Source organism: Phyllostomus discolor, chromosome 8 (genome assembly GCF_004126475.2).
Source record: "Phyllostomus discolor isolate MPI-MPIP mPhyDis1 chromosome 8, mPhyDis1.pri.v3, whole genome shotgun sequence".
Lineage (NCBI taxonomy): Eukaryota > Metazoa > Chordata > Mammalia > Chiroptera > Phyllostomidae > Phyllostomus > Phyllostomus discolor.
In genome coordinates, this window is record NC_040910.2 from 12,228,663 (window position 1) to 12,255,838 (window position 27,176).

General features: G+C 40.3%; 1 protein-coding gene across 1 annotated transcript; it reads right to left on the reverse strand.

The window, feature by feature from the left end:
• Window positions 1-1,089: 1,089 nt before the first annotated feature.
• On the reverse strand, window positions 1,090-26,958 carry MGAT4D (MGAT4 family member D). The gene is made up of 12 exons (XM_028522009.2): window positions 26,265-26,958; window positions 21,867-22,025; window positions 19,265-19,402; window positions 17,960-18,093; window positions 15,056-15,102; window positions 14,052-14,165; window positions 12,285-12,360; window positions 10,723-10,837; window positions 8,337-8,467; window positions 7,851-7,958; window positions 6,312-6,471; window positions 1,090-2,432 (listed from the first exon to the last, which is right to left on the reverse strand). The coding sequence occupies exons 1-11, from the start codon at window positions 26,356-26,358 to the stop codon at window positions 6,457-6,459; spliced, it is 1,131 nt and encodes a 376-aa protein (XP_028377810.1). The 5' UTR covers window positions 26,359-26,958; the 3' UTR covers window positions 1,090-2,432; window positions 6,312-6,456.
• Window positions 26,959-27,176: the final 218 nt, after the last annotated feature.

The window sequence follows — 27,176 nt, forward strand, 5'->3', positions numbered from 1 at the left end:
GGTATTTGGTCATGATGGTTGCAGTTCTACGTAGAAGTACACAAGAAACCCCAAAATATTTTATACACCGAAGTTGGTAGAGAGTATCTCGTTCCCTTCTACCCACAGGTGTGGCCACAGTTATTACTACTACTATTAGTAGTAATAGTGTCATAGGACTATTTACTTCAACAGTAAATAGTGCAGGTGTTAGTGGTTTATCTCAGTACCTGAGAGACACTGGCAACAGAATTTCACTTATGTTTCAGTGTTTGCAGAGCTTCTATTCATTTTGGGGGGAAGGGTGTTTAAGAAAAAAAGAATTCACTAAATCTGGTCTGAATGTGTTTTCTACAAACTTGTGGTTATATTGATTCAGAGGCTCTGACACATCATTTGCCTTCCTATGAAGAAAAAGTGATTTTTAAAAAGCAAAATCAGTGTGAATGCTCTAAAACAAATGCCCTAACCAGACAATGAGCACTATTTGCTTTGCTGTATCCTTAGCTGAGTGTCAGGGTCCCCCACACCCCCACTTCCTCCGGCCACAGGCCAGGGACCACCGGTGCTGAGTGAGATCCTCCAATACCCTATGAGCATTTGGGAGCAGTTGGTATGGGGTGGGAAGCTGGGGGCATCTCTGCTGGGATATTAGGAATGTTTTCTAGAAATGCTTTGTGCTGACCTCCAAAACAATTATTCTGCAATCATTTCATTCAGGACAGCAGTATCAGGTTGGATCTCCAAGGCTGTCTTTTAACTACTTTTTTCCCTTCTAGCATCTGCCACTTTCAGATGCCTCTTTCTGAATGCCAAAGCAGCGTTCCCTCGGAATTGTCTAAACTTCTCATAACACTCAGTGATATGTCGGAGAGTGTCCTTTGATACTGGACAGTGTTCCAGTTTATGGTCCAGCCCTTCAGCTATCCTGTTTGAGTCTCGGATGGTCGGCTAAGAAGTCAAAGTAAACACCATTTCAAAGAATGTTGCCATTTTTTTGAGAAATGCTGTACCTGGATTTAGCTTTAATTTTCATATTAGTCTGAAATATGCTCTGGCAAATTTAATTTTAAAAATTCAAACTTTAAGTCCAACTTAATATTTTGTAACATACATACAATTACTTTTTTCTCCTCCCCCACCCACCAGCTTTGATGTATAACTTCTTTTCCTGTAAAAGGAGAGAATGAAATGGACACACATGGACAGTTCATCTTTCAGGTTCTCTTTATACATTGGTATGCGATACACTTCACGCTGAGGCACATGTGTGAAATTTGAGCACTTAAGGATAAAACAGCAGTATGAATTAATATGTTCATATTTGATGAAGGGTAAAAAAGTTTATTATTTCTGAAAATAAACTAAAACTGAATAGAGTAACGAGAAGAATAGATTTTAATAGACTCCTGTAAGCAACTGATGGATCAAGCAGACAAACATTAGTCAGCACTGAAAAGACTTGAACAAGCAAATGTAAAAGCCTGATACAAAGGAGCGCTGTACCCCATAAACAGGAATATTTTAAGAAGACATTTTTAGAGCGCAAAACTAACATTTGTAAGAACAAGTGAATGCAACACGCTTTAAAGCGGCCCCTTTAAAATGCATACAGGCTATACATGCTTGTCATGAACTTTGTATGAAATGTAAGTCATAACAATTCTCAAATTTTATTACATATATAGCTTTTATTACTTTAAATAGCAATGTAATTAAATAAGCAATCAACGATAAAAGATGGCAAAACCAACATATTTTAAAAACCCCACACACATTCCCAAATAACCCATAAGTTAAGAAGACAATAATAAGAGAAAGTATGAAGTCTTTAGAAGCGAATGACCATCAGAATATAGATATATCTCAAGATGTTTGGTAATCAGCTCGAGTGGCATTTAGGGGTGAGTTCATAGTTTTAAATGCATTTATTTAAAAGGCCAGAAGATATTACGGGCTGTCAGACCCTTGCTTGTTTCGATTTGTGCTTTCTGTTTCTTTAGATGTCTTAACAAAGTGGCCAAGAGCAAACGCCAGTTCACACAGACACTGTCTGTGACAATGTCAAGTTTCTGAACTTTTAGCTATTTTTTGAGACTATATGAGGGCATCACTATTATAAAACAGCATCGCTAAGTCAACAAAATACGTTTCTTAATTTTTAAAAGCTTCCCTGACTTGACTGTTTTATATTAAATTATTACACTAAGGGTACAAACATTATAAATAAACATAGGGCACAAACATCATAAATAAATGTTCTAATTTTTCTTGACACGAGAGGTAGTTTAATATTGTCAAGTCCACTAGTTTGTTCATTGCTTTCTTCTTTCCTATATAATTATATGCTTTCATTATCACAATGTCTGAAGGATGCCATTAGAAAGCACGGTTTCTGAGGTTCCAAGCTAGTACAGAGTTTTTTCTTGTTATGGTTATTAGCTTCATATTTCCTGAAATTAAAATAATCGTAGGGATGCGATCAACATAGGGATGCACATATTCTCTCACATGGAGGCAACCCAAGTGCCCATCAAGAGACAAGTGGATAAAAAAAGCGTTAGTACATACACATACTGGAATATTACACAGCTATGAAAAAGAATGACATTTTAGCATTTGCGACAGCACAGGCATACCTAGAGGATGTTATTTTAAGTGAAACAAGTCAGAGAAAGAGAAATACCATTGGGTTTACATGTGGGATCTGAACAACAATATAAATGAACAAACACGACAGAAACAGACTCATGGACACAGAGCACAGGCTGCCGGCTGCCGGAAGGGAGGGGGTTTGAGGGACTGGGTGGAAAAAGTAAACATTAAAAAGTACAGGTTGGCAGTCACAGAATGGTCATGGGGGTGTGAAGCACAGCACAGGGAATACAGTCAATAATAATTGTGATGACCGTCTGTGGTGCCAGTGGGCGCTGGAAATACCAGGGGGCACTTGCTAAAGCATGGGGCTGTCCAACCACTATGCTGTACACCTGACCCTAATACAAAATAATATTGAATGTAAACTGTAATTGGAAAAATAAAAAAATTTAAAATAATAAATTCATAACATGTAGAAATAAAATATTCACAAAGATATCATTATTTTCATGACAATTACTTATAATATTCTTTCCTTTTGATGCCACCTGCACCTACTAAAATAATTACATTGGCAAAAGATATAATTCTTAAGATGTACGAAATAATGTCGATTTCAAATTCGAGGTGGTGGAAAAACGATTGAAAGCAGCTCTGGGAAATCTGTGTTGTTGGACTGTCATCACAGCCAAACAAACTGCTGTGAATAAGATACAAATACTTTAAGCCTCCATTTTATTTATTTTTATAATTTAAAATATAAATAAAGACTCAGGGTAGGAACATGAAAACAATAATCTTTTAAAAGTAATATAGGACAGAAAATGAGAGGCTAAATATAAAGTGAGAACTGGAGAAATTATGTTGTGAATATAATATCGGTGATACAGTTCCTGTAAAATTAGTTTTGCATTTTTTTAAAAAAATGTTTTAAAGATGTTATTTATTCATTTTTTTAGAGAGGGAAGGGAGGGAGATAGAGAGGGAGAAACATCAATGTGCGGTTGCTGGGGGTCATGGCCTGCAACCCAGGCATGTACCCTAACTGGGAATCGAACCTGCAACACTTTGGTTCGCAGCCTGCACTCAATCCACTGAGCTACACCAGCCAGGGCTAGTTTTGCATTTTTTGTCAAAAGGAAAAAGCAAAAACACAATGGGCCAACAGAATCCTGACAATTCTCTGGCAAAGATGACCTTTTTTCTAACTATTAATTCTAAGAGAAAATAGTCACATGTAACTTTACATTAAAAAGAGATGCATAAAACGTTAACAATTTTGAAAAAATTCAAATGTCCCATTATGTCATTCTTTAATACAAGTCAAGGGCATGCACTTAACTGCTTCCGTTAAAGCACTTCGATGGGAAGTACCCTTCTGCTCCAGCCTCGCCATCACCTCCCACAGTGCTTCTCAGATTTAGCAACCAGGCAAAACAGAAGTGCCACACATGCAAAAAAGTCATTACTCGACTGAAATGCAAAGTTAACTGGGAGTCCTTTATGTTATGTGGCAACCCTTCCTCCAACACATGGAAATACTTTGCCCCTCGCCCTGCACCGCAGGAAACGGAAAATGACTTCCCATGTAGGAGGGAGCACAAGCAAATTATACAAATGCCATTGTTGGTCGGCTAATGGAATTTTACAGCATTATATTTTACTTGAGTTTTCAGAAATTATTAATACTGAAATACTTTAGTGCTTTCTAAAAGAAATTTTGGAAAGTTTGTCATAGATGTAGAACATTGACAAAGAACATTCAAATTGAAAACAGGCAAAGTTTTTAAATTTCAGAAACTAAAAAAAATATCACTGAGATGAATTTTGTTTTATTAAGTTATTTTTGAACTGCAAGGTGGATGCATAGAGATAAGCTAAATTTTGTGCTGCTTAATAAGCTATGCTTTATCTTACACTTAAAAAGAATTTGTATGAGAAGTATAATATAAAATTTAAATGGCTGGGGAACAAATTTTATGCAAAGGTTTTCTTAAAAGACTGAAAGGAATAAGTATTAAGGAAAACATAGTAGCATAACTGTTGGTCCTGGTCAAAGGAAAAAGGATGACATTAATCTCTCTGAGGTCATGTAAATAAATCTTATTTTACTCAATAAATTTAAAAATTCTTAAGAACAAAAATGAACTACCCTAACTCTTAGTCCAAGGTGATGGCTGGCTGGCCCTCACTGAAATGACATGAATAAAAGAAGTATAACTCCGAGCAACGTAAAGGAGGCGGGAGGCTCTCAGATTTGTGGGAGATGCAGATCTGACAGAGGACTAAAGGCTACGGAGAGGGGATGAGGAGTCTGTGAGTAGGCACATGGGGGCAGAGGGTGGCCACGGCGATGGCCGATTTGGGCGACGATGGGAGCTAAGCTGGGGCGTGCCCTGGGGGATGAAATGGGAGTCTGTGTTGGGAGCACCCACAGCCCACACCTGCTGGCCAGGGCTTGATGGTCCCAGCAACGCACACACACCTAGTCTTCCCGGAGCAAAGCTGGGTGGGTGTCTGCTATGACCAGAGTGGGCCGTGTGCGCACCTGTGCCCAGAACAACACGCTCTGCACTCTGCATGCGGGTGCCCCTTTACTCAAGCCACTGGGGGGGGGAGGAAATAAAACAACACAAAATGCGAACAATAGCAACCCAGCCTCTCATACAGGGGTGTCCAGCCTGCAGCCCACGGGCCTCATGCAGCCCAGGACGGCTGTGAATGTGGCCCAACACAAAATCATAAATTAACTTACAACATTATGAGATATTTTTGTGACTATGTGTCACAATGTACTTAATGTGTGGCCCAAGACAACTGTTCTTCTCCCAGTGCTGTGCAGAGGTGCCAAAGGTTGGACACCCCTGTGAGTCTAACACATAGTTTGCAAACCAACAAATTCTACCCATGTACCAAAACCTCCCAGGATGCCTCCTTCATCCTTTACTTTTCAATAAAGAAACATGAGGATATGTGAAGTGTGGTGGGCAGGGGACGAGGAGAAAATTTACCCATATTGCCACCACTCAAAATTGACCAATATTAACATTTTCTATAAGCTCATTAAAATTCAGATAGCCATGAATCACTAAATACTCGAGAAAGCCTGTAACATGACACAGAAGGATAAAAAAATATGAGCATTTAGGAAAGTGAAATGTCAAGCCACAGCCAAGACCAGTGTTCGGACTGTGCACAGGAACACTGCAGTTCAAAGTTAAAAAGGCCAACAGCCCAATTTTTAGAATTTGAATACACATTTCACAAGTATGTATTCCATAAACATGTATTTCACTAAAATACATATTTTATTATTTATATATACATGAATGTGTATATAGAAAGATACTCCACATTATTGGTCATTAAAAATGCAAATTAAAATCATGATGAGATAGCCACACCTGCTTTTCCTAGAACTTTATACAAATAGAATCACACAGTATAGAGTCTTTTGCATCTGACGTTTTTTTCAGTTAGCATAATGTGCTAGAGATGCACCCACATTGTTATATTGATCTGATCAAACTCAGATTTATTGTCTCCAAGTGCATTGTACATGCACATCTATAGGATGCGATAAAAAAGGAAAAGGAAATAATGATTGATTCTTCTGAAACAGAATATTAGAGTATATCAGGAAGTTATTTGCACAAAATTTAAAAATGGAAGGATATAAAACAAAAACCAATATCTGATAATTTTCTTATATTAAAATTAATTTTTATACTTACCAGTTTATTATTGAAGGTTTAACTTTAAAAAAATAGGATATAATCTCTTATCCACTGTGAAGAAGGTTGAGAAATAATCCTTGTCAGGCAGTTTGTTCCAAGAATGATTCTGATCATTTTAAAAGACGTTGGAACTATGAAACTGCTAATAGTAGATATCCTGTTAGAAATTTAAAAAATAATTTAAATATCACATATGACATATCATTAGTTTGTTGTGAATTCTTATCTATTTTATATGATATGAAGTATAAGAAGAAAAAAGCTATGACTTGTAACATCAAAAAATTAGTGATCAGACTTACCTGCTGCTTAATCTATTGTGAATTTACAAAGGTAAGGTTAAAGTAGCTTATCTGGCAAAAAACATGTATATATATCAGTGTAAGAAAAAATCCCATTCTAACAGCACCAACAAATAGAATGGCATAGACCAATCTCTGCATCATCGACGCCTGTATTTCACTTAGTTTGATGGTGTTACCTTTTGCATAAAGATTCATAACAGTTAAGTTACCATTATTCCAGACACTTGATTGTCTTGTTTAACACTTTTTATCTTGAGTTCCACCTTGCCTGGTAGCCGGCAGCCTACCTTTCCTGAGTTCACGCTACGCTGCAGGCCCTGTTCTACAGAGTGCCCTGCGATGGGTGAACCCCCAGCGGCGGCGAAGAAAAGGAGGGAAGGAGGCGGGTAGTGAACAACGGAGGAAACGATGGGAGGGTACGGATGTGCCTTCCCCTCATTTCAGCTGACAGCGGGTTAAAGCAACCATCTGCTTTGTCGTGCGTGGAGATGTCAGCAGTGTTTCAAATACAGAAGAAATCTTAAGGACCATCTCATTGAAACTCCTCGTTTCATAAAAGGTGAAGGGAGTGGTAGCGCAGTATCACGTGCACAGGTGACCACACTGAGGACTGGTTGTTCTGACTCCCAAGTCTTTGCTTCTTTACCCCACCAAGATGCTAAGTCGACTGTAAATAACACTGTTTTCAAAAATGGTGGTGAATTTACGAATGGCTGAAAACCAAACAATGCTGAATTTTTTGTTTATCTAATAAACAGTGATCTGAAATAAGAATGAAAATACATTTGAATTCAATTATAATGATGGCATTTTATTTTTGAAATATTCTCATATATTTCTTATATATTTTAATATATAAGAATATATTCTTATGTATTTCTTAATATTCTTATATATTCTTATATAATTTTGAATATTAGAGAAATAATAAAATAATGAATTTTTTATTATGACTTTCAAAACACTCTTTTAGTCTCACTGTTTGAATTGCACGTCTGGAGACAGCGAGGCAAAGTCTGCGCAGACTGGACCTTTTTCACTGGGAGAGAGAGCCCGGCTCCTCCACAGGCGGCTGGTCCCCACGACGCCCGGGTCTGGCAGGAGACGCACACTGTGCTGAAACCACCGTGTTTTACAGTTTCCCTCGTGTTCTCATCACTCCTTTTCTAAGTGATACCTTATGAGTTCATGAACCATCGTTTCTTTCTCAAATTACATTTTAAAGTCTTACTTTTAAATATTGTTCTGTTCCAGGAAAGGATGACTGTATACCCACATGCTGGAAAAGAGAAGGTTTATACCGGATACGAATTTGCTTATTTCGTTCTGCACATTTCTCCTGGGGACAAAGGAAAATGACAATTTTGGTTAAAACCCAAGTGCTCCTTTGTACTGCATTCACTAATGCCAATTTTTTTTTATGATGTTAGTTTTTGCCAGGGGTTTTATTTGGCTCGCTCCTTTACTTTTTGACATTTTAGTGTTTTTTTTTCTGTTTGTTCACTGTTTTTTGTCCCCTTCTTCCCACTCTTCACTGCACTTCGGCCTCTCATTACTTCACTTAAACTACGTAAAAGTGTCAGTAAAATTTTACAATATTGAAAGTTAAAAAATTGATGCACTCATCATATTTGGTTTGGTAAACAAACTTTAGGTAACTACATTCGACTGTATTTTCCTAAAAGACTTGGTACTTACAAAGTAAAGACATACTCACAGGAGTTTCTCCCGGGTGGCACAGCTTCACCTGAAAGATGTCCCCCAGTAGTAAGTCGATAGGTTTGTCTTTGTAGAACATTAAGAAAAAACGCACAAAGTCATTCAAGTCCTCAGATTTAAATAGCTTTCCTATGGAGAAAACGTAAACAAGTCCAAATAACTTGAGTATTTATACTACAGATCTTAACATAACCCTTGTAGATAGTTGTTTGTTCTATTTGTATGAGGGAAGGGCAAAAATGTATTAAGGATTATGTTAAAAATACAATTAAAAATTCAAAAGAAGGTGCAGGGATTGGTCAGATAACATACATGAAGTACCCACGGACACGGACAATGGTGCGGGGATTGACTGTGGAAGTGGGGGCGGGCTGGATGGGGGCAAAGGGGCAAGAAAATTTCTGAGACGATTGTAATAGCATAAACAGTAAGTCACTAATAAAGGGGGGAAATTAACATTAATAAAGTTGGAGGATAATAAAGCAAAATAATATATCTGCTTGCTTATTAAGAACTACCATCTCCAGGGAGTGGGGTGTGAGGCAGGTTTAGAACAGTGCTTGCTTTCGGGAAAGTGTCGGTAACTAAAGCATCAACTGCCCCACGAGAGTGAAGGCCGTGTCAACAAAATCAAAGGTGTAGGGGCTATACTCCTACTTCATTGTCCAGAAACTGTGATTTGTAATTGATTTTTGTAAATTTTATCAGCCTATCACATGCTTAATTTTTATTAATGACAGTGTTATTTCAGTATTTCCATATCTGAGCACTGCTTTGTAAGAATGTTATTTTTCTTTTATACTTAGGATTCTTAAAATTTTGCTATATTTTAAAGTATGATTTCATGACATCCAATTACTTTTTTCTAATACATTGCACCTTTAATTTTAAAATGAAGTTGAAGTTACAAGACTCAGGGAAATGCTCACTTTAGAGGAACAGTGCAAAACACAGCTAACAAGTGTCACAGGTTCAATTCCCAGTCAGGGTACATGCCTGGGTCGCAGGCCATGACCCCCAGCAACTGCACATTGATGTTTCTCTCTCTCTCTATCTCCCTCCCTTCCCTCTCTAAAAATAAATAAATAAATAATTTTAAAAAAACTCAGCTGACAATCTGACAAGCCTGGAATCAGGATGGAAGCCGACTGCAGTCTCTCACTAGCACTGGAATCGATCCGGGTCACTTAGTCAAACACAACTAAATGCCATATAGTAACCAGAGCAAGTGATTTAATGATGGAAATATTTGCTTTCTTATTTACATTTTCCTGATCTTCTGTGAACATGATGTATTATAAAGTCCTATTTGGCAAGCCCACGTTTTTGGTAAACACTGAGTAAAGGACTGTTATTATGATAAAAAACAAACAAGTCCTGTGTAAAGTTAAGCTTAAAGCGAGCTCAGCATCCCGTATGGAGTGCCCGTCTCGATGTGCCCTGTGGGGATCAGAAAGTGAATGTTCTCTGTCCTTCACATGCCCGACGTTGCTGAGACAGATACCAAGAATTTAAAGATTGCCAAGTAATGTATCAACAAAACGATTTCCTCTGCAAGCGTCTCATCAGGTATTACTGTTACCTGTCATTTTTCTTCCTGTCTTAACCAAGGCTGAGCAAAAACCTTCAGGGCCTTAAAACTGGATTCCATACCACTTTACAGCAAGTTTGGGAAAGAAAGTGGTCAAGTAAGTATACGAAGAACAGATGGAATTTATTAGCAGCCAGAGAAATGCTTCACGCTCCTCCCAGTGGCAAAGACAATTTCTGATGGCTGAAATGAAACGTCACCAAGCACCTGGGGAAGCAGGTGTTCACCTGCACGTGTGGGCGTCTAAGCCATACAGCCCATGGGCAAGGCGATCTGGCAGCACCTGGAGACCCAGATACCTCTGCCCTGGGTGACCCCGCTCCAGGGAACATACAGGTCACTTCGTTGCTCTGTGGTGGCAGAGAGCTGCCAACCATGGGGGCTCATGCCTCTGGGGATGGGTGAGCCCGATGGGTTGTCAGGTGGCACTTGCGCAGCAGTGAGGAGTGAACTCAACGCGCGTCACCAAACACGGTGACAGTTTCAAGGTCTTGTTTTGAGGACAAAAATGTAAAGAACAGGAGGGGGTGTATCACATCACCACTTGTGTACATTTTAAATGCATATGTCAATCTGCTTACTGATACTGTCTTTCCAGAAAAATTTTTGGTTTAAAAGTACATTTTCTGAAATTCAGACCCTTGCATCTGATTTTAATATTAAAGTGATAGTATCTTTGTAGCAATCATTCCATTCCTTTTCATTTAGTAACAAAGTCATGTAAGTTCTTAAGAACTTTTAAGGTTACTGTGTGCTAAGAAGGTGGAACCCACAAAATAGATCCATTGCTTACCTATGAATCCAAGAACTGAAAACTCAATATAAAACCAATTATCTGAAGTGATAGAATGTACAAAATCTGTGATTTTTGTAAAGTACATCTTTTTAGCTATGATATCATCTTCTAGCTGGATTAAAAAAAAAAAACAACAAAAAGAAGGCATTAGTACCTTTGATGCATGCATTGAAAAAGTTATATTAGCTTGAAAGTTGAAAATACTTTCAATAGATTACACTGAATAATGTTTTTATGAAGTAATTAATAATTGTATTTTTTAGTTCAGTTCCCTGAGGGTATTTACTGTTTGTCAGTTTTCATTTTCTGATTCTAAGAAAAGAGATTCTTTCTTTCTTCCCTAAATGCTAACATGAAACATTCACTCTAAACCCTCTTTGGAGAACTCTGTGTACCTGAGTGCATTTCATCCTCACAGATACTCCAGTGTCTAGTTCAAGACCGACTGGCTTCACGCTGAGATGGCAGGTGCTGTGTTCCGCCACCAGATGTTGCGATTGGCAAAGAGGGGACATGAGGGAATTTTCCTCCACAGCCAGCTGGTTGGAGGCGGGGGCGGGGGGGTGCTAATAAGCCCCCAGACAGTTTTCCATGAGGGGAGCGGGACTAGATTTTTCCTTTCTGATTTAATGCATACTCAGTGTAACCAGCAGACTCTGAGGGTCTCCTGAACGAGTTAGTGGAGGATGTGAAAGCCCTCAGGCACTGTACCAGAGCGCAAAATAGAATTGTGTTGTTTGTCAGAATACATGGGCTGGTTCTCATGTTTCAATTTCATTGTCACTAACTAGGAATCAAGAAGGATTCTTTCTTCTTCTTTCTTTCTGTACTGTTGTTCGAGTACAGTTGTCTCCATTTTCCTCCCACCACTTCCTCCAACCCCCAGCCATCCCCACCTCCCACCCTTGACCCTACCCCCCAGTGGCTTTGTCCGTGTGTCCTTTTTACATGTCTGATTTTCTTCCAATGAAAGAGAAGACGTTGCTTCCAGCCTTTTCCTAACTCTGTCGGTTCTCCAGGGATGCTCCTCACACTCTCATCGCAGCTGCACGGCGTCTCGCGAAGTGAGTGTACACTTGCTGCTGGGAAACGTTACTTAACGATGTGCAGGAACTTAGAGGGGACGAACTCTACATAACTGGTTTATTTCATAAATACAGCGTAGTCACTGGAGAACTATGTTACTCCTAACACGTGGGGCAATGTAGGGTAGCAGTGAAAAGCACATACATTGTCTGACATTTAATAAGTTCTCAAATTGCATTTATTTTACCCAGTAAACTTGTGGGCAAAGAAATGTAGATGGTAACATTTCTCTTTTTTTTCCTGATTTGGTAAATTCTTTTCAGTTTGCTTCAGGTAATGTCTTCCATAACAGTGACTCCAGCAAGAGGGCTAATATATGATCAATCTTATGCTTCCTTTTGGTATTTTAATCTAGTGAGTACTTTCTACTTTCTGAGTACAAAGTAAGGTGGAGGAACACATAAGGAAGGAAGGACTCAAAGGAGGGAGAACACAGTATTTCCACTTTAAATTCTATTTATACAAGGTCATACCTGTAAATAATACATGGCCTTGGGTTGGGCATACAGCATCAGAAAACAAAAATCCAATACTTGTTTGATGCGCCAACTAAAGGTAAATAATAAAATCTGTTAAGATTTATTACACTGATTTAATTTTCACTTACAAGCACATTTCAGTGATTTAAAACAAACTATTTTTACACTTTGCTAATAAAGAGCACTATCTACATTAAATAAAATTGTAGATGTTATCCTGAAAAGCTATATTCACAAGTTTCCTGTCTTTATTCAGTGGACAATGTCTGCCATTGCTAAACTAGGATAAACATAATCTATTTATTTTAAATTTGGGTTTGTTAAGTTTTGATCTATATAATCAAGTCAACATTCTTTCTCAGGTCTTGTTAAATGAAAGTGTAAAGAAACCCTATTCTAGTGTAACACTAAGCCGGACACTAGGCCAGGTCCTGAAGGTACAAAGACCAGTGCACAGTGCAGCTCTTGCCCTTCTGGGTCACATAACCTAGCAAGGAAGATAGAAAAAATGATAAAATTAGGACAACGACACAGGAGCTACGTGGAGATACTGCCCATGATGATCTACAATAAGATGGGGAGGGTGGAGCAGAGGCAGTCGAGTGTTTAGTGGTGAGGACAGTCCTGCAGAGGCGCGGGACAGGTGAGTCAGCAGCCCCCGGGGATTCAGGGCACAGGGAGCCGACGGAAGAGAAGCTACCGGTGGGAAGGCTGGCAGAGCCCAGATCAGCCAGGGTGTTTTGTGACACGCAGGAAACTCTGGACTTGTTCTCACATGAAAAGATTCTGCTGCCTACAGTGTGGAAAGTGAATTGGAGGGTAGGCTAGGCCAGAGCTGGGGAAAGCAAACAGATCTGGGATGGCCTGGACTAAGTCAAGGTGGAGAAAAGTGGATCAGAGTGATCCACTTTTTTATAACCAAACAATAATAATCCTCCACATATATAGGATTATTATATGTACAGAGATATATATTATTATATATAAAGATATATCTTTTAAATTTTCAAAATTCTTGCATAAATATTACCCTATTTTATTCTTTTTTAAAAAGATTTCATTTACTTATTTTTAGAGATGGGGGAGGGAAGGAGAAAGAGAAGGAGAAAAACATCAGTGTGTGGTTGACTCTTGTGCACCCCCTACTGGGGACCTGGCCTGCCACTCAGGCATGTGCCAGGACTGGGAATTGAACCGGGAATTGAACTCCTTGGTTTGAAGGCTGGCACTCAATCCACTGAGCCACACCAGCCAGAGCTACCATATTTTATTCTTACAATGACTTTTCTGAATAGGTAAGGTATATTTTCTTACATACACTGGAAAGTTGAGGAAGCAAAGAAAAAAAAAAAGGCTAACTTACCTGCCTAGGATGATCAGAAAACAGAAAAAATGGGTCTAGAATCTAGGTGTAACGATTTATAATGCTAGGCTTTTTCCCCTTCACTATGCTTTTGCTAATCACTGTCTGTAAATGTGAATGTAGACAATCAGTGGCGTGCTGGTGGTGTTTAACACCTGTCTCTCTGCGGAGGAGCGGGGGTGAGCCCTGATTTGTAGCGGTTGCCCATTTCCGTGGTGTAAATGCTTCTGATTTCATGTTACCAGCTGATGTCACTGAGCACAGAGCTGGGAAGTGATGCACACAGCCAGCCCTTGCAAGCCAGTAGGGCTGTGTTTGAAGTAACGATCTGTTAGATGCTGACTCCAGCATTTCATCAAACGGAGTTATTTCGGGATACAATTTTCTAAATGTCGTACCTCTCGAATGTCTGTGAGTCCTCGGGGGAGTGCTTGGCATGTAACACGTCTGGATAAAAAAACTGAGGTATTGAAATGACCTCTAAGGATCCAGACTTCAGTTGCTTTTTGAATCTGTAAATAGAAGTAAATGGAGGCTTGTAATTGAATATTTGGTATACCGAAAATAACAAAAAAATTAAAGTACATAAATCCCACATTCCGGGGCGCATGTATATTTCCAAACATCCAGCATGCTCCCTTTGGGGCCTCTCTACCTTCTCAGGCAATTCTACTTGCCAGACATCCCCTTTCTCCCTGCGTCTGCCTGAAGGATATCTGCTTCCACCCTTCGACTTAGCTCAATTGTTACCTTTTCCAGAAAGCCCTCCTTGACAACCGCAGGTAAAGTGAATTACGTCTACCCTACATGTTCTCATATTGCCCGTCCCAGCTGCCACCCTAGCACCAGGCTCCTTGTGATCTGGTTTTTGCCGGTTTCATCACCCACTGGAACGGGAAGGTTTGGAGGGCTGGGTTCGTTCCACAGTGCCTTTGCCTGACAAATGGCTTCATATTGGTTCGCCAGTGCTCGCGTCTGCTGGGCTGCGCACAGCAGGAGGCTGTGAGCAGCCACAGTGAGAGTAGCTTCATCCAATAAGGAACCCGAGATGTTTTCAAGATAAGCTAGTAGGCTTCTCACAGAGACAATGGGTTTCATGGAGAATAGATAGTATAACAATAATGACATGAAAAATATGTATTTTTTTCAAAGTGAAAATTTACTTTATTGCTGGTGTAAAGTCCTTAAGACTTGGCAGTTTTTCCCATGGAAAAAATGTGGACTTTAATACAAAATTGGGGAAATTACAAGGTGTGCTTCCTCACAGCCTAGATAGAACTCCGGGCTCTTTCTGTGCTGATGCACAATGAAACAAATGTGATCGCTAATAAAATAACTGGACAGAAAGAACAGTATAGAAAAAATTTTAAAACTATTTAAAAATGTATCCAATGGTACTTACTTTTTTGTAATCATGTCAACAACAGACTTTAAATAATCTTCATTACTCTAAACAAAGAGGAAAATATTTTACTGAAATTAAGCACGCCTCATACTTTCATTAATTCACGTTTGCTACACGTAAATCTGAATTCTGGGCAGGATGTCATCATGTCTTAATCATTTCCAGTGTTTCGCTTCCCGGGAAGAATTTGAAAAGCCCGAGTGCCTGAGAGGTCTGCGGGAAAACACTTCACGCGCCCTTTGTCCCAGTGTGACACGTCGCTCTGTGTTATTTCCACCTCAAACTCGGTGGCTACAGAAGCCATGCACCTGAAACAGCTTTGCCCTAAAAACTGGATGGCTTATTTCAAAGAATGGCTTTCTGGAGGCGTTTTCATTTCATGAGTATCGTATGACAGCGCGCTGCCTTCACAGTCACTGCACGCTTTCCCAGACAGTATCGCCCAGCTTAACTCCCAAAAGTTCCTCCACCAACAAACTTCGTGTATTTACTCCTTATTGAAAACTGTGCTTAGCTGAGATGACACATTCAGTTGTAAGTAGCTTTCAGTGGTTTATTCTTGTAGATGATTTTTTTTTTTTAGGCAGCCAATGGCATTGACAAGATGCAGCCTCAGGGCCCACACGCATTCCCAATATAAAGTTCTGGAAATGTTTCTCGTAGTGACAGCTGTAGTGTCACAATTGCCTTTTGGGGAGTTCTCAAAGGCAATTCTGAGTGGATACAGGTAGGCTGTTCGTTAAAAATATCAGGCATGGTGCAAATTATTATAGTACCTAAGGTTCTTAAGACGGCCATAAATTAAATCACCAGTTATTTGCTACATGCTGAAACATATTATACTTTAAAAAAGTACTAAAGTTATACTTCTTAAGCATTCAATATTCCATTTTAAAATTTGAACCCCATACTTTATTATTGGTCTAAATCAACAATTTTCAGCCAGTGTGCCACAGGAGGCCTTAAAACACGCAATACCTGACTGTTCAGTCAGGGGTGCTGTGCACCGACCTCTTGTCCCTTTGACAGTCAAATAAAAAGTGACAACAGGCAACACAACAATAGCCGTGTGGTGCGAAGGAATCAGAATTATACCTATTTTTTGTCAGATTGGTAAAAAAATGCATTTTTGGTGTGTCACAGAACTTTGTGATTAGTCGATGTGAGCCGTGAGATGAAAAGGGTGGAGAATCGCTGGTCTCAACACTCTAGGCGGATGTGCACCGTGCCAGCAGCAAGCAGAGACCGAACCAGGCAACACAGAAAAAAGTGGCACAGGTTTTGGAGATGAAGTATATGCTTCTAATATTAAGAAATCAAACTTGGAGAGAAGAATTATCAATATTTAATCTTTTATTTATATTTTCCCATCAGTTCTTCTGTTGCTTGTTTTGTGTAGAGTTTTTCTGCATTCAAAGACATGCTTATTATAAAAATTCAGGTAATAGAGAAAAGAATAAAGGACAACACAGATCCCTTTAACTCTCAACATCCAGAGATAACCACTACTGCACGTTATATTTTATATAATATCAACTTATATTTACAGTTTTTATATACTAATATTTAAATGTAAACCATTATTTATATCATTCCAAGATTTGCTCATTCTCTTTTTTCTTCATACATTTCATCTATCTGTATTATCTTCCTTCCTTCCTGCTTTCTATCACATTTTGCACCGCTAATATGTTAAAAACAATGCTTGTAACTTTTTTTACTCAAAAATATGTTTTGGACATTGTGTTATGTCGGTGGATATTCATTCTTTCAGTGGTTACAGATCATGGTAATGTAGACATGAATATTTAGTCACTTACTGGTAGATATTTTGGTTATTTCCAATATTACGATTTTATAGCACTGAAAATCCTTGAAATAATTATGTATGGAACACTTACTATGTACCACACGTCATTCTAAAGATTTTAAATATGTTCGCTAACTTAATTGCCGAAACAACCCTGTGACAAAGGTGATGTCATCCTCCCCATTTCGCAGATCAGAAGAGTGAGGCGCACAGAGGGACCTCGCTCAAGTCCCCCAGCCAGGGGGTGAGGAGGCTGGCACTGGGACTTGGGCAGTTTAGGTCCAGAGTCTGCACTCTGAACTCCCATACCGGTCTGTCATATTCATTTTTAAATTCTTGCCTGATTATCTCCTTAGAATAACTTCCCAGAATTGTGATTTCTGAGACATAGGACAGGCACATTTTAAATCTGATGTATGTTGCCCACTTCCTTCCAAAAGGTGCACAGTGTTAGACTTTATCTAATACTCTATAGGTTTACATGGCACTAGAGGCAAGAGAGAAAACTTGGGGAGTCCAATAGAGAGATGCAGATTTGCATCTGCTCTATTAGTTACTAGGCCAGGTACTTTCTTAAATTCGTTTCTACATTTGTAAAATCAGGATAGTGCTACTTCTTATATATATATATTATATATAATATATAATATATATATAAAAATTGTCTATAATCCTTCAGATATAGGAAGAAGTCCCTCAATTAATAGTAGTTATTATTTAATACAAATTATCTCTTGATTCCTATACCAATCTTTTACTAGGTGAGTTTTATTACTATAGCATAAATTTTAATGTTCTGTTTATAAATATAATCTCTGTGCCATATAATATGCAGGGCTCCCAGATCCATATTTAACAATGCAATCTTACTTCTCCACATGGGAACATGGTATTTAAATAAACTTTTTAGATTGACATATTTAATTCCTTGGTGGTGTCAAAAAAAGTATTAATACATTGTCTACTATCCAAAAAAAAAGGCACCTGTGAATTACTTTTTGACATTTAAGGACAGAATCTGAAATAAAACCGTGGTCAGTATGGAGACCGCGGGCTGGGCGTAAGGAGAGCCGGTGACCCTTCCCACTTACATCTGCAACAGACACGATCACCACGGAGTCCTGCGCCTCCTCATGGGTCATCCTGGAGACGAGCGAGGTCAGCGTTTGCTTCAGGTAACCATGATCTTCTCTCTGAACGGTGGGAACGCCCAGCGCAAAGGATACTGCAGACCCCCAAGCATGGAATCGCCATTTCAAACCATGGAGGAGAATACAAGTTAGCGTTAGTGTCTATGCTTACTTCTAGGCTTGGGTAGTTACGTGGTCATAAAAATGGTGCCTGAAACTTGTTATCCAAACCACTGTTAGCTTTGATTACATATTTCATTTTCTACCTAAAAGAAATTCCAGTTTGCAGCGAATGGTTAGGAAATGCATGAAATAGACACCCAGATGTCTCATGGTGGAGAATTTCAGTGCAGTGAAAAAGAAACTAAACATTCTGCAATTATCATGGTGTTCCTCTAACTGGGTATGAAACACATTGGCTTATTCCTAAGGAGACGCTAGGACCCAAAATAGGAAAAATACTATGAAATAATTTCATGTGCAAAAAACCCATGAAGCAATTTCCAAATGCTTTGCTGGAATAAATTCATGTCCCTATGTGACTTTTATTGCCCAATAATGACGGAAGCACTGGGAGAACAGACCCAGGTCATCCTAGATAGGTTTCGAGGTTCTATGCCCAAAGCAGCCATAGACAAGTAAGTGATGAACATAGCTATGGTCCAGCAAAATCCTACTGAAAACAGGCAGATGCAGCCTGGGGGCTGTAGTTGGCTGACCCCTGGCCCAGAGGGACACACTCATTGGAATCAATGAGGTTTGTGAGAAAGGAAAGTTTCTGAGAGTTGGCCTAATGTCCTTCTAACTCAGATGTTTTTTCTCTTCTTCTGTACCTGGTGAGCTGGAACTCATCCATTAAGGTTTAGCTTAATCATACCTTCTGCAAAGCTTTTGCAGACCTTCATTGTCACAAAGATGGGGAAATTAGAAGATAACCAGATGAGTGCAGATTTATCAAAACCAAGGGAGAAAAGAGCTACCAAGCACTGAGCAGATGCTTAACATACGCTTGGCTTATACTGACTGACTTTCAAAGCATCTGCATTAAAGTTGAATTTGAATTCAAGTCTCCAAATATGTATTAAACTGTCTTTTCTGCCAGACAATATACTGATTTCCAGTGGCCCAAGTGAGTGCCAGCGAGGCTGGTGATCGAAATATCAAACCGGGTATCATTTTAACAGCTCACATTTTAAAACTTAAAAGCATGCCCCCAAAGATCAAAACATCTGCATTTGATTTTCCAATTTTAATTTCCTTACTTACCGCCTGTTTTCTCTTTGCTGATGATTACATCAGGATAAATTCTGCCTACTTTCCTCAGATGAGGGAGAAAGGACTTCAGGACTTCAAATGTATTAGGCATGGCTTCATTCTCATCAAACGTATCCACCTCCCTCTCAACTGAAAGGGAGAAAAAATAGGGCTTCTGAGTTCATGACTATAATGATTTCTCCCCCTCTGGCACAATTTTTTAAAAGAGGGTTAAGAAATTAATTCACAGGTTAACGTAATATTTATACATGAGGGGAATACTGTTAAATGTAAATTATCAAAGTCATAAAACTATAAAATATAACTCAGAAATTGATTCATATTTGGTTAAAAAGTAATATAGCAGGTCTTCCAATAACATCATGTCATTCAGTGTCCTCCGTTAACATTGATTAGACGCTGTAGGAATTTAACTGTTGTTTATATCAATTGCCGTATGGTGAAGTCAGTTTCCTTACGTAGCATTTACCTTGAAGTTGCAGAACCTATCAATGACGTTAAGTGAGGACTTCCTGTATTTAAGTCCAGCACTATGAGCTACACAACCGGAGGCTAATAGAACTATCAGTTCCAAATAACGTATAACTGAAACATACTATAAAGAAGCACAACTGAAAATATTTCCAAATCACACATCCATCTGTTCTGCTACTTTAATATCATGTCATTGATGTTGGTATCCTTATAATTTTGTAGCTCCTTCAATATTTAGTGACTCCATTCATACCATGCATTTGAATTTGCCTCTACAATTTTGAAAAAAAAAAAGAACAAAGTTGGAGGACTCGTACTACACAACTTTATTTCATAACACATGGTATGTTAATAAGGGCAGTGTGGTATTACACTGATACACAGATCAATGGAACAGAATAGAGAGCCCAGAAACAGATCCACACAAATATGGTAGATTGATTTTTTTTTAAGGTGGAAAGGCAATTCAATGCAGAAAGGACAGCTTTTTGACAAATGGTGCTAGGACACTTGGACATCCACAGAAAAAAGGAGGAACCTTAACCTATACTTCATACTATTTATAAAAATCAACTCAAAGACTTCGTAGACTGAAAATGTAAACCATAAAAACAAAAAAAAAACACATAAAAGAAAATCCTCATGACTCTTAAGAGTTCTTAGATACAACATTAAATGCATAATACATACAGGAAGTGATACACTGGACTTCATCAAAACTTAAACTGTTTGCTTTTTGAAGGACGACACCAGTAAGACAAGCCACAGACTGGGAAAAATATTTCTAAATCACGTATCTATCTGACATATATCCAGGAAATATAAAAAACTCTCAGAACTCCACAACATAAAATCAAACCAACCAATTAAAAATCGGACAAAAGATTTGACCAGACATTCCACAAAGGGGATGTATGAATGGAAAATAAGCACATAAAAATGTTCAGCATCGTCGCACTAGAGAAACGCACCCAGAACTACGCGACACCAGGATACTGGAATGGCCGTAGTAAATGGGAGGGACTGGGACTCTCCTACAACTACTGCAGGCAGTGCCAAATGGTACAGCCGATCCGGAAAACAGTGTGGCGGTTTTTCATAAAGTTAAACATAAATGTACCCAGTGCCCATGAATTCCAGATATCTATCCTAAAGAAATGAAAATTCAAACAAAAAAACCTGTACATGAGTGCTCATAGCAACAGGTATTTGTAATCACACCCCCCCCCCCCAAAAAAAAAAAAAACTGGAAATGCAAACAACTCAAATGGCCCTCAGTTGATGAAGAAAAAACAACCCTACCCATTGTACGTCCATACAGTGGAATGCCAATCAGCAATACACAAGCAATAAACAACTGCTCACACCACTCGGAAGAACCTGCACTGAGTGGAAGAAGCTGGTCTCAAAGGGTCACACAATGTGTGATTCCACGGGTGTGGCACATGGGAAAATGGAGAACTGTGGGAAGAGAAGGTTCATTGGTGGTTCCAAGGGTTGAGTGGGGGGAGTATCTGACTACAGGGGGGAGCACACAGCAGGACTTTCGTTCTGAAGAAAAGGGGAACCACTGAAGGTTGATTTACCAGACAGTACAGCCCTCGCTTTGGCTATAGTGAGGATAGGCAGGTGGGAACAAGACTGCAGAGAGAGAAAAAATAGGAGTGTGTCAGCAATCATCCGGATGAAGCATGAAGGTGGCCTGACTAGGGTGGCAGAGATGGTGTGGGGAAAACATGGACAGTGTGTGAGATACATAGATTACCAATCAGCGGCGCTGCTTACTGACTTGATGTGGAAGTATGCAGGAGGGAGAGGGAGGAGTCAGAGACCACGCTCTGGTTTCTGGCTGCGTCTGTTGGATGGATTGTGGGTGGTGGTGCAATTCACAGAGATGGAAAGCACAGAAGCACCATCCTCCTGGTGGAGATGAGAGGCAAGGTACCAGTGATGTCGCTTACCTGATTTTTCCATGTCCGACAATAAAAGAATGAGTACCGATTTGATTATATTTATTGGGAAGAAATGTTCTAAAGTCAGAAAGCATAAAACTTAAGTTTCCAAACACAAAACATAAAAGAAACAAACCACCATGCACAAAAACAGAAGCAACACAAACCGAAGTTCACTGATACATTTTCTCTCTGTCTGATGTTGTCCTTGATTTTATTTAAGGCTCCCATCAGCTCCTGGCGACTTTGTTCAGTTTTGTTTTTTAAATGTAGAATATTTTTCTTAAATTCCAAAATATGGTTTCTACAATTAGTTAATTGATTACCTGCAAAGAAAATGTATATGTTTATACATGTAGCAATGGTATCATACAATTTTCATAACATATAACAACATATAAAATAAATGCTTCAATATAGCTATATATCTAACATTAAATGTGTGCATGCATTTCTATATAGTGCTATACACAACAACAATTATCTTCTGGAGGGCGGGTCCCTTGTAGTACAGGCTTCCCCTGCTGGGTGAGTGTTCTAGGAACCCAACTGTGTCTGTGCCAGCTGGCATTGTTGTGAGAGGCTGCATTCGGCTTCAGTGATTATTTTTTCTTGAAGACTTTCAACACGTTTGCCCATTTCCTGATGGGTGATTTACGAGTGCACCTGCCCACACCTCGCTGAGTGTTCAGCAGTTTTTGAACAAAACCAGCATGACCTGCATGGCCCACTGTCCCCATTCACTTGACTCTCCCCCAGCGACTGTTTTTTTATTTCCCTGGATGACAAAAGACCTCAAAGGGAAACATTTTGCTGATTTGGAAGATGTGAAACAAAAAACAGCAGAAGCACTAAAAGGCATCAAAACCAACAAGTTCAAAAACTGTTTTGAGCAGTAGGAAAAAAGTCTCAATAGGTGTATTGCAGCAAATGGGGAGTACTTTGAAGGTGACTGAAGTTTAAACATGTAAGAATAAATAGTTAATTTTTTAGAAATAAATTCTGTTTTTTTGCTTCCCCCCTTCTATGTCTGTACATAAAAGATTTGAAAAAAATGAAATGTTAAAAACATTAACATCTGGCCCTGGTTGGCGTAGCTCAGTGGATTCAGTGTGGGCTGTGAACCAAAGTGTTGCAGGTTCGATTCCCAGTCAGGGTACATGCCTGGGTTGCAGGCCATGACCCCCAGCAACTGCACATTGATGTTTCTCTTTCTCTCTCTTTCTCCCTCCCTTCTGTCTCTAAAAATAAATAAATAAATAAATTAATTAATTAATTAAAAAGATGTTCTCCCTTTAAAAAAAACATTAACATCTGGATGGAGCATGTATTGGATTTGTAATTAGAGGGAAAAAACCACCTGAACCAGAAAATTCACTTCTAAGAATTTTTCTAAAGAAAATGACCAGAAATATGCACAGATTTGGCTCTGAGGATGTCCCACAAAGGCAGCATTATTTATCATCATAAGAAACTCGGAAACAACCTAACTACCTAACAGTGGAAATATGTTAAATAAATTACAGAATATCCTTTTCATAGTTCTGGTAGCTCTGGCATTAAATCACATATAACTGAACCTCAGTTTTGTCACTTAACACTTGTGTGGCTTGGGCAAGCCATTTAATTATTGTTAGTCTCTGATCCTTCACGTGTAAATGGGTATAGAATCCCTGCCTCAGAGTTGGTGTGAAGATGTAATTCAATAATGCATGCAAACCACGTGACAAAGCACATTAAAAATGCTTTGCCAAGTGTCTAATATGTATTATGTGTTGATGGACTATTCTTTATTCATTTACCAATGGAATACTATGCAGCTATAAAAATATTTATTGTTGTAAAAGCAATTTTGATGCTTATGAGGCTTCCCGTACAAGGCAAATACTTGGCATATGACTTTAATTTCAAGGAATAGATTAGGGCTGGTATTATAGATTTGAGAGCAAAGGTCTTGAGATACACTTATACAATGGAGCAAGAAAATGGAGCGATAGAATACTGCCCCAGCCTTCCTTGGGACATTCACTTCATCCCTGCCTTGGCTCACACCAGCCTCAGCCCAGGGCGGAGGGTTCACTGTTTGGAATCCAGCAGGGGGCCATTACTGAATAAATTGGCCTTGCCAGCACAGAAACTGATTTAAGGGATTCTAAAACAGAACCATGCTTCAGCAAAAGAACTGTAACTACCTCAGACAGACCTTGAATATTCACATAGTGGATACTACTTGGGAATGCTCACACATGTAAACAGGGATGTAGCTAAGCCAGTATAACCTCATGTTTCTGGGGTTCCCTGGGTAATATTCTCTTTGCAAAATGGATCATGTGTTTGGAGGTGATATATCACGGGTGATGCAACATAATGTAAGTCAGTCCCCAGGGGATCAATTTGGCAAACGTGGAAAGAAAGCCTTTTCTCTGGAGGAAGTGTTTGCAGAAATACATGTCTTACCTGATAATTCAATTCATCAATATTCTTCTAAAAATATTTATATTACTTGCATATTCATTCAGGTATTTTGTGAGAATAAAATGTTATAAAACTCTCTTGCAAAGTTTGAAATAAACAATCACTCGATGTTCTGAGTCACCTCTGGGAAGTCGTGAAAACAAACGCCAGGCCACGTGTGCAGTGGGCCACCGTGACCTCCCCCCATGAGCGAGGTGGGGTGCCGAGCACCCCACCCTTCGCTTCTCACCGCAGGGGCCAGGAGCAGACAACCCACACTTGTGAGTTTAACTTTCCTGCTGGCCACATGACCAAGGGTAAGAGAAACAAGTGAAAGTAATTACAGATAATAGATTTAATCCAATATATCTGAAATTTATTTTCAATATGCAATCAACATAAAGAGGGATTAATGGCTTCGCATTTTTTGTACTATTTTAAAGCCGGTGTGTATTTTACAGTCACAGTGCAGCTTAACTCAGAGCTTAAATGTTAACGGTTGGAGTAGAATGTAGTCCTACCCAAACAATAACACTCAGATTAACTTAAAATGTAAGTCAGACGAAAGTTCGGTTCCTGGGCCGCACACACTACACTGTGAGCGCTCCGCGCCGCCCGTCCGGAGAGGAGCTGCCGCGCTGCCCAGCGCGGGTCTACGATGCCCGCCCTGAGCTCATTAGCAATGCAGCATCTCCGGCCTCCGCCCAGAACTACTGACTCAGAACCCGCACTTCAGTGAGACTCCCAGGAGACTGGTGTGCGCGTTAAAATTCGAGAAGCACTGTTACAAACCTCTAGTTGTTTGTCTTTCTCATCACCCACGTTACTGCACAGTTCAGGTCCTTATTGCCTCTGGTTGTACTATTATTATAACTGCATGCTAATTGGCCTGTCACCTCTAACCCACGACTAATCTGGAAACTCTGCTCAAGGACTGTAAGAGGTCCCCTAAATGCTAGCTGGATGAAGTCCCAATGTCTTGCCTCAGTATACAAGGTCCTGTTCAGTGTGGCCATGACCTCACTTTTCCACCTGCTTTCATTCACTACACACCGCCAGGAAAGAGGAGCATGCTGAGATACTCAGTCCGTCTTCCACGTCATGCTTATCACGTGCCACTCAGTCTGCCGTGTAAGCAAAACACGGATAAAGTCAGGCTCCTGCTCTGAGTTAACTAGCAGTCAGGCTCGCAAGGGATGGGGGAAAGGAGCATAGACTCGAACAACTAGGAATACTGGAACTGTCAAGACGGAGTTATCCTCAAAGCGCACAGGCAAAGGGAGGCAGGAGCAAAGAAGAGCCCAGTATCTGGGTTAATTTATTAGCAGAATCCATAAGTTTTAAATTCAAAATTCAACTGTATGAATGCTGAAATGTTAAGGGTGCACTAGAGGTGAAACCAAAGTTAAATGTGAATGGCAGATAAACATTTGTTTAGTATCAATACATCCCACTCAACTCTTATACTAAAAACGGATTCATTGTTCATCTGAAATTCAAATTTAACTGGGAGACCTCTATTCTTATTTGCTAAATTGGCAACCCTATGGACGACCATCAATGAAGGCCGTGGTGTGTCTAAGTGGTGCTGCAAGCTTCAGGGTCCCCTGAGAAAGTCGGGATGCCAAACCAGCGCTCTGAACTGTGGATTACGACTCTCGTCTCATCCCTTTTCTGCTTCGCAGAAAACACCCGAGGGGTCCCGGAAGTGAGGCTCAGTAAGGTGGAACACAAAAGAGGGACGATGGCCTTGCCAGGGAAGTTCTTGCAGTCGGAGTTGCACGCTTCTGGAGACAATGGGGCGGAGCAGCTGGGCACAGATGGGGCCCTTGCACCTCTGGAGGGAAGGGGCGCCGCAGCGGACAGTTAGAGCCCAGAGGCCCCGCAGGCGGAGGCCGAGGCGTTGGTGCGCGTGCCCACAGCCGGTCAAGGCCCCTGGGGAGACCCGTGCATCCGTTACAGATCAACCGCGGGACAACACCGTGCTGGGCCACGCCTGGAAGCCCCTAAAGCGAAAGCAGGCCCTCCCCTCAGGTTCCTACCTCGTCCACCACCCCCCTCCCCTCTTCTCTCCAGCGGGAAAGGTGGCGGGAGAAGCCACCGCGGCTTACTGGTTTGGGCCATCCTGGAGATGGAGAAACAGGAGAAGCTGAAGAGCAAGACCGCAGCGAGCGAGATCAGCTGGTTCACGTGCTTGGCCCTCATGGCGGTGGTGGCCGGTGGGGCTCGGAGCAGCGCGGTGGGTGGGTGGAGGCTCGGAGAGGGCCGAGGCCTGCACCACCAAGGAGAAGCTCGCGAGCGCCCGTGCACCCTCCCCAAGGGGTCACTGGGGCCCGCGCACTCGCGCCCTGCCCTTGGGGAGCTCCCTCACCCTCCAGCATGTGGCTCAGCACTGAGAATGTGAACGGCTTGGGAGGGCTGCTGGGAGTTAAATGCCTTCCACTACGGGGGAGTTCCCCACTGTTCCACACGTAGTCAGGTCTCAGTAACTCACTTTATTTTCTTGTAGTAGTGAGTGACTTTTGTGCCAGACTCTGCGCTAAACAGTTTCCATGTTGTCTCTTTAGAACCTCACAACATCCCAATTTTTTAAAGTAGAAAATGAAGATAGCAACTGCATCTACCTAATGTGGTATCATCATCTTCATTTGAGCTTGGGAAAAAAAATGAGCCCTAGTGAAATCCAGCAATTTGCCTCAGGTTGCTCAGCTGGAGATGGTTCCTCAAACCTTGTAGATAGATTTGTAAAACTTCCTCAAGAAAAAATATATATCTTTACTTGGAGATTATCAGCCTCTACTGGCAGCCATCACATAGCCCAACTGGGACTTACACCCCAGCCCCAGGCCTTTAGTTCAATGGCCTCATTTTACCTTTTGTCAGTACCCTCTCCCCCCGGAAAGGAGCAGAGAGTCAACTTTTGTGCAAGAGGAAGTTATGTATACCATGAGCAGCAGCCCTAGGGACATTTGCTGAGCTTTGCCAAGTTCACGGTATCAGTGTCGAAGACTTTCAGCCACGGT

What these genes read in the sequence shown, in the direction of transcription:
- MGAT4D (XM_028522009.2), bottom strand. Translation starts at nt 26,358, where the DNA reads ATGAGGGCCAAGCACGTGAACCAGCTGATCTCGCTCGCTGCGGTCTTG. An exon ending in AAATGTATCAGTGAACTTCG is followed by an intron (nt 19,403 to 21,866) that starts GTTTGTGTTGCT and finishes TCTCCCTTTCAG; the next exon opens with TTGAGAGGGAGGTGGATACG. An exon ending in GCCACCCGGGAGAAACTCCT is followed by an intron (nt 7,959 to 8,336) that starts GTGAGTATGTCT and finishes CTTTGTCCCCAG; the next exon opens with GAGAAATGTGCAGAACGAAA.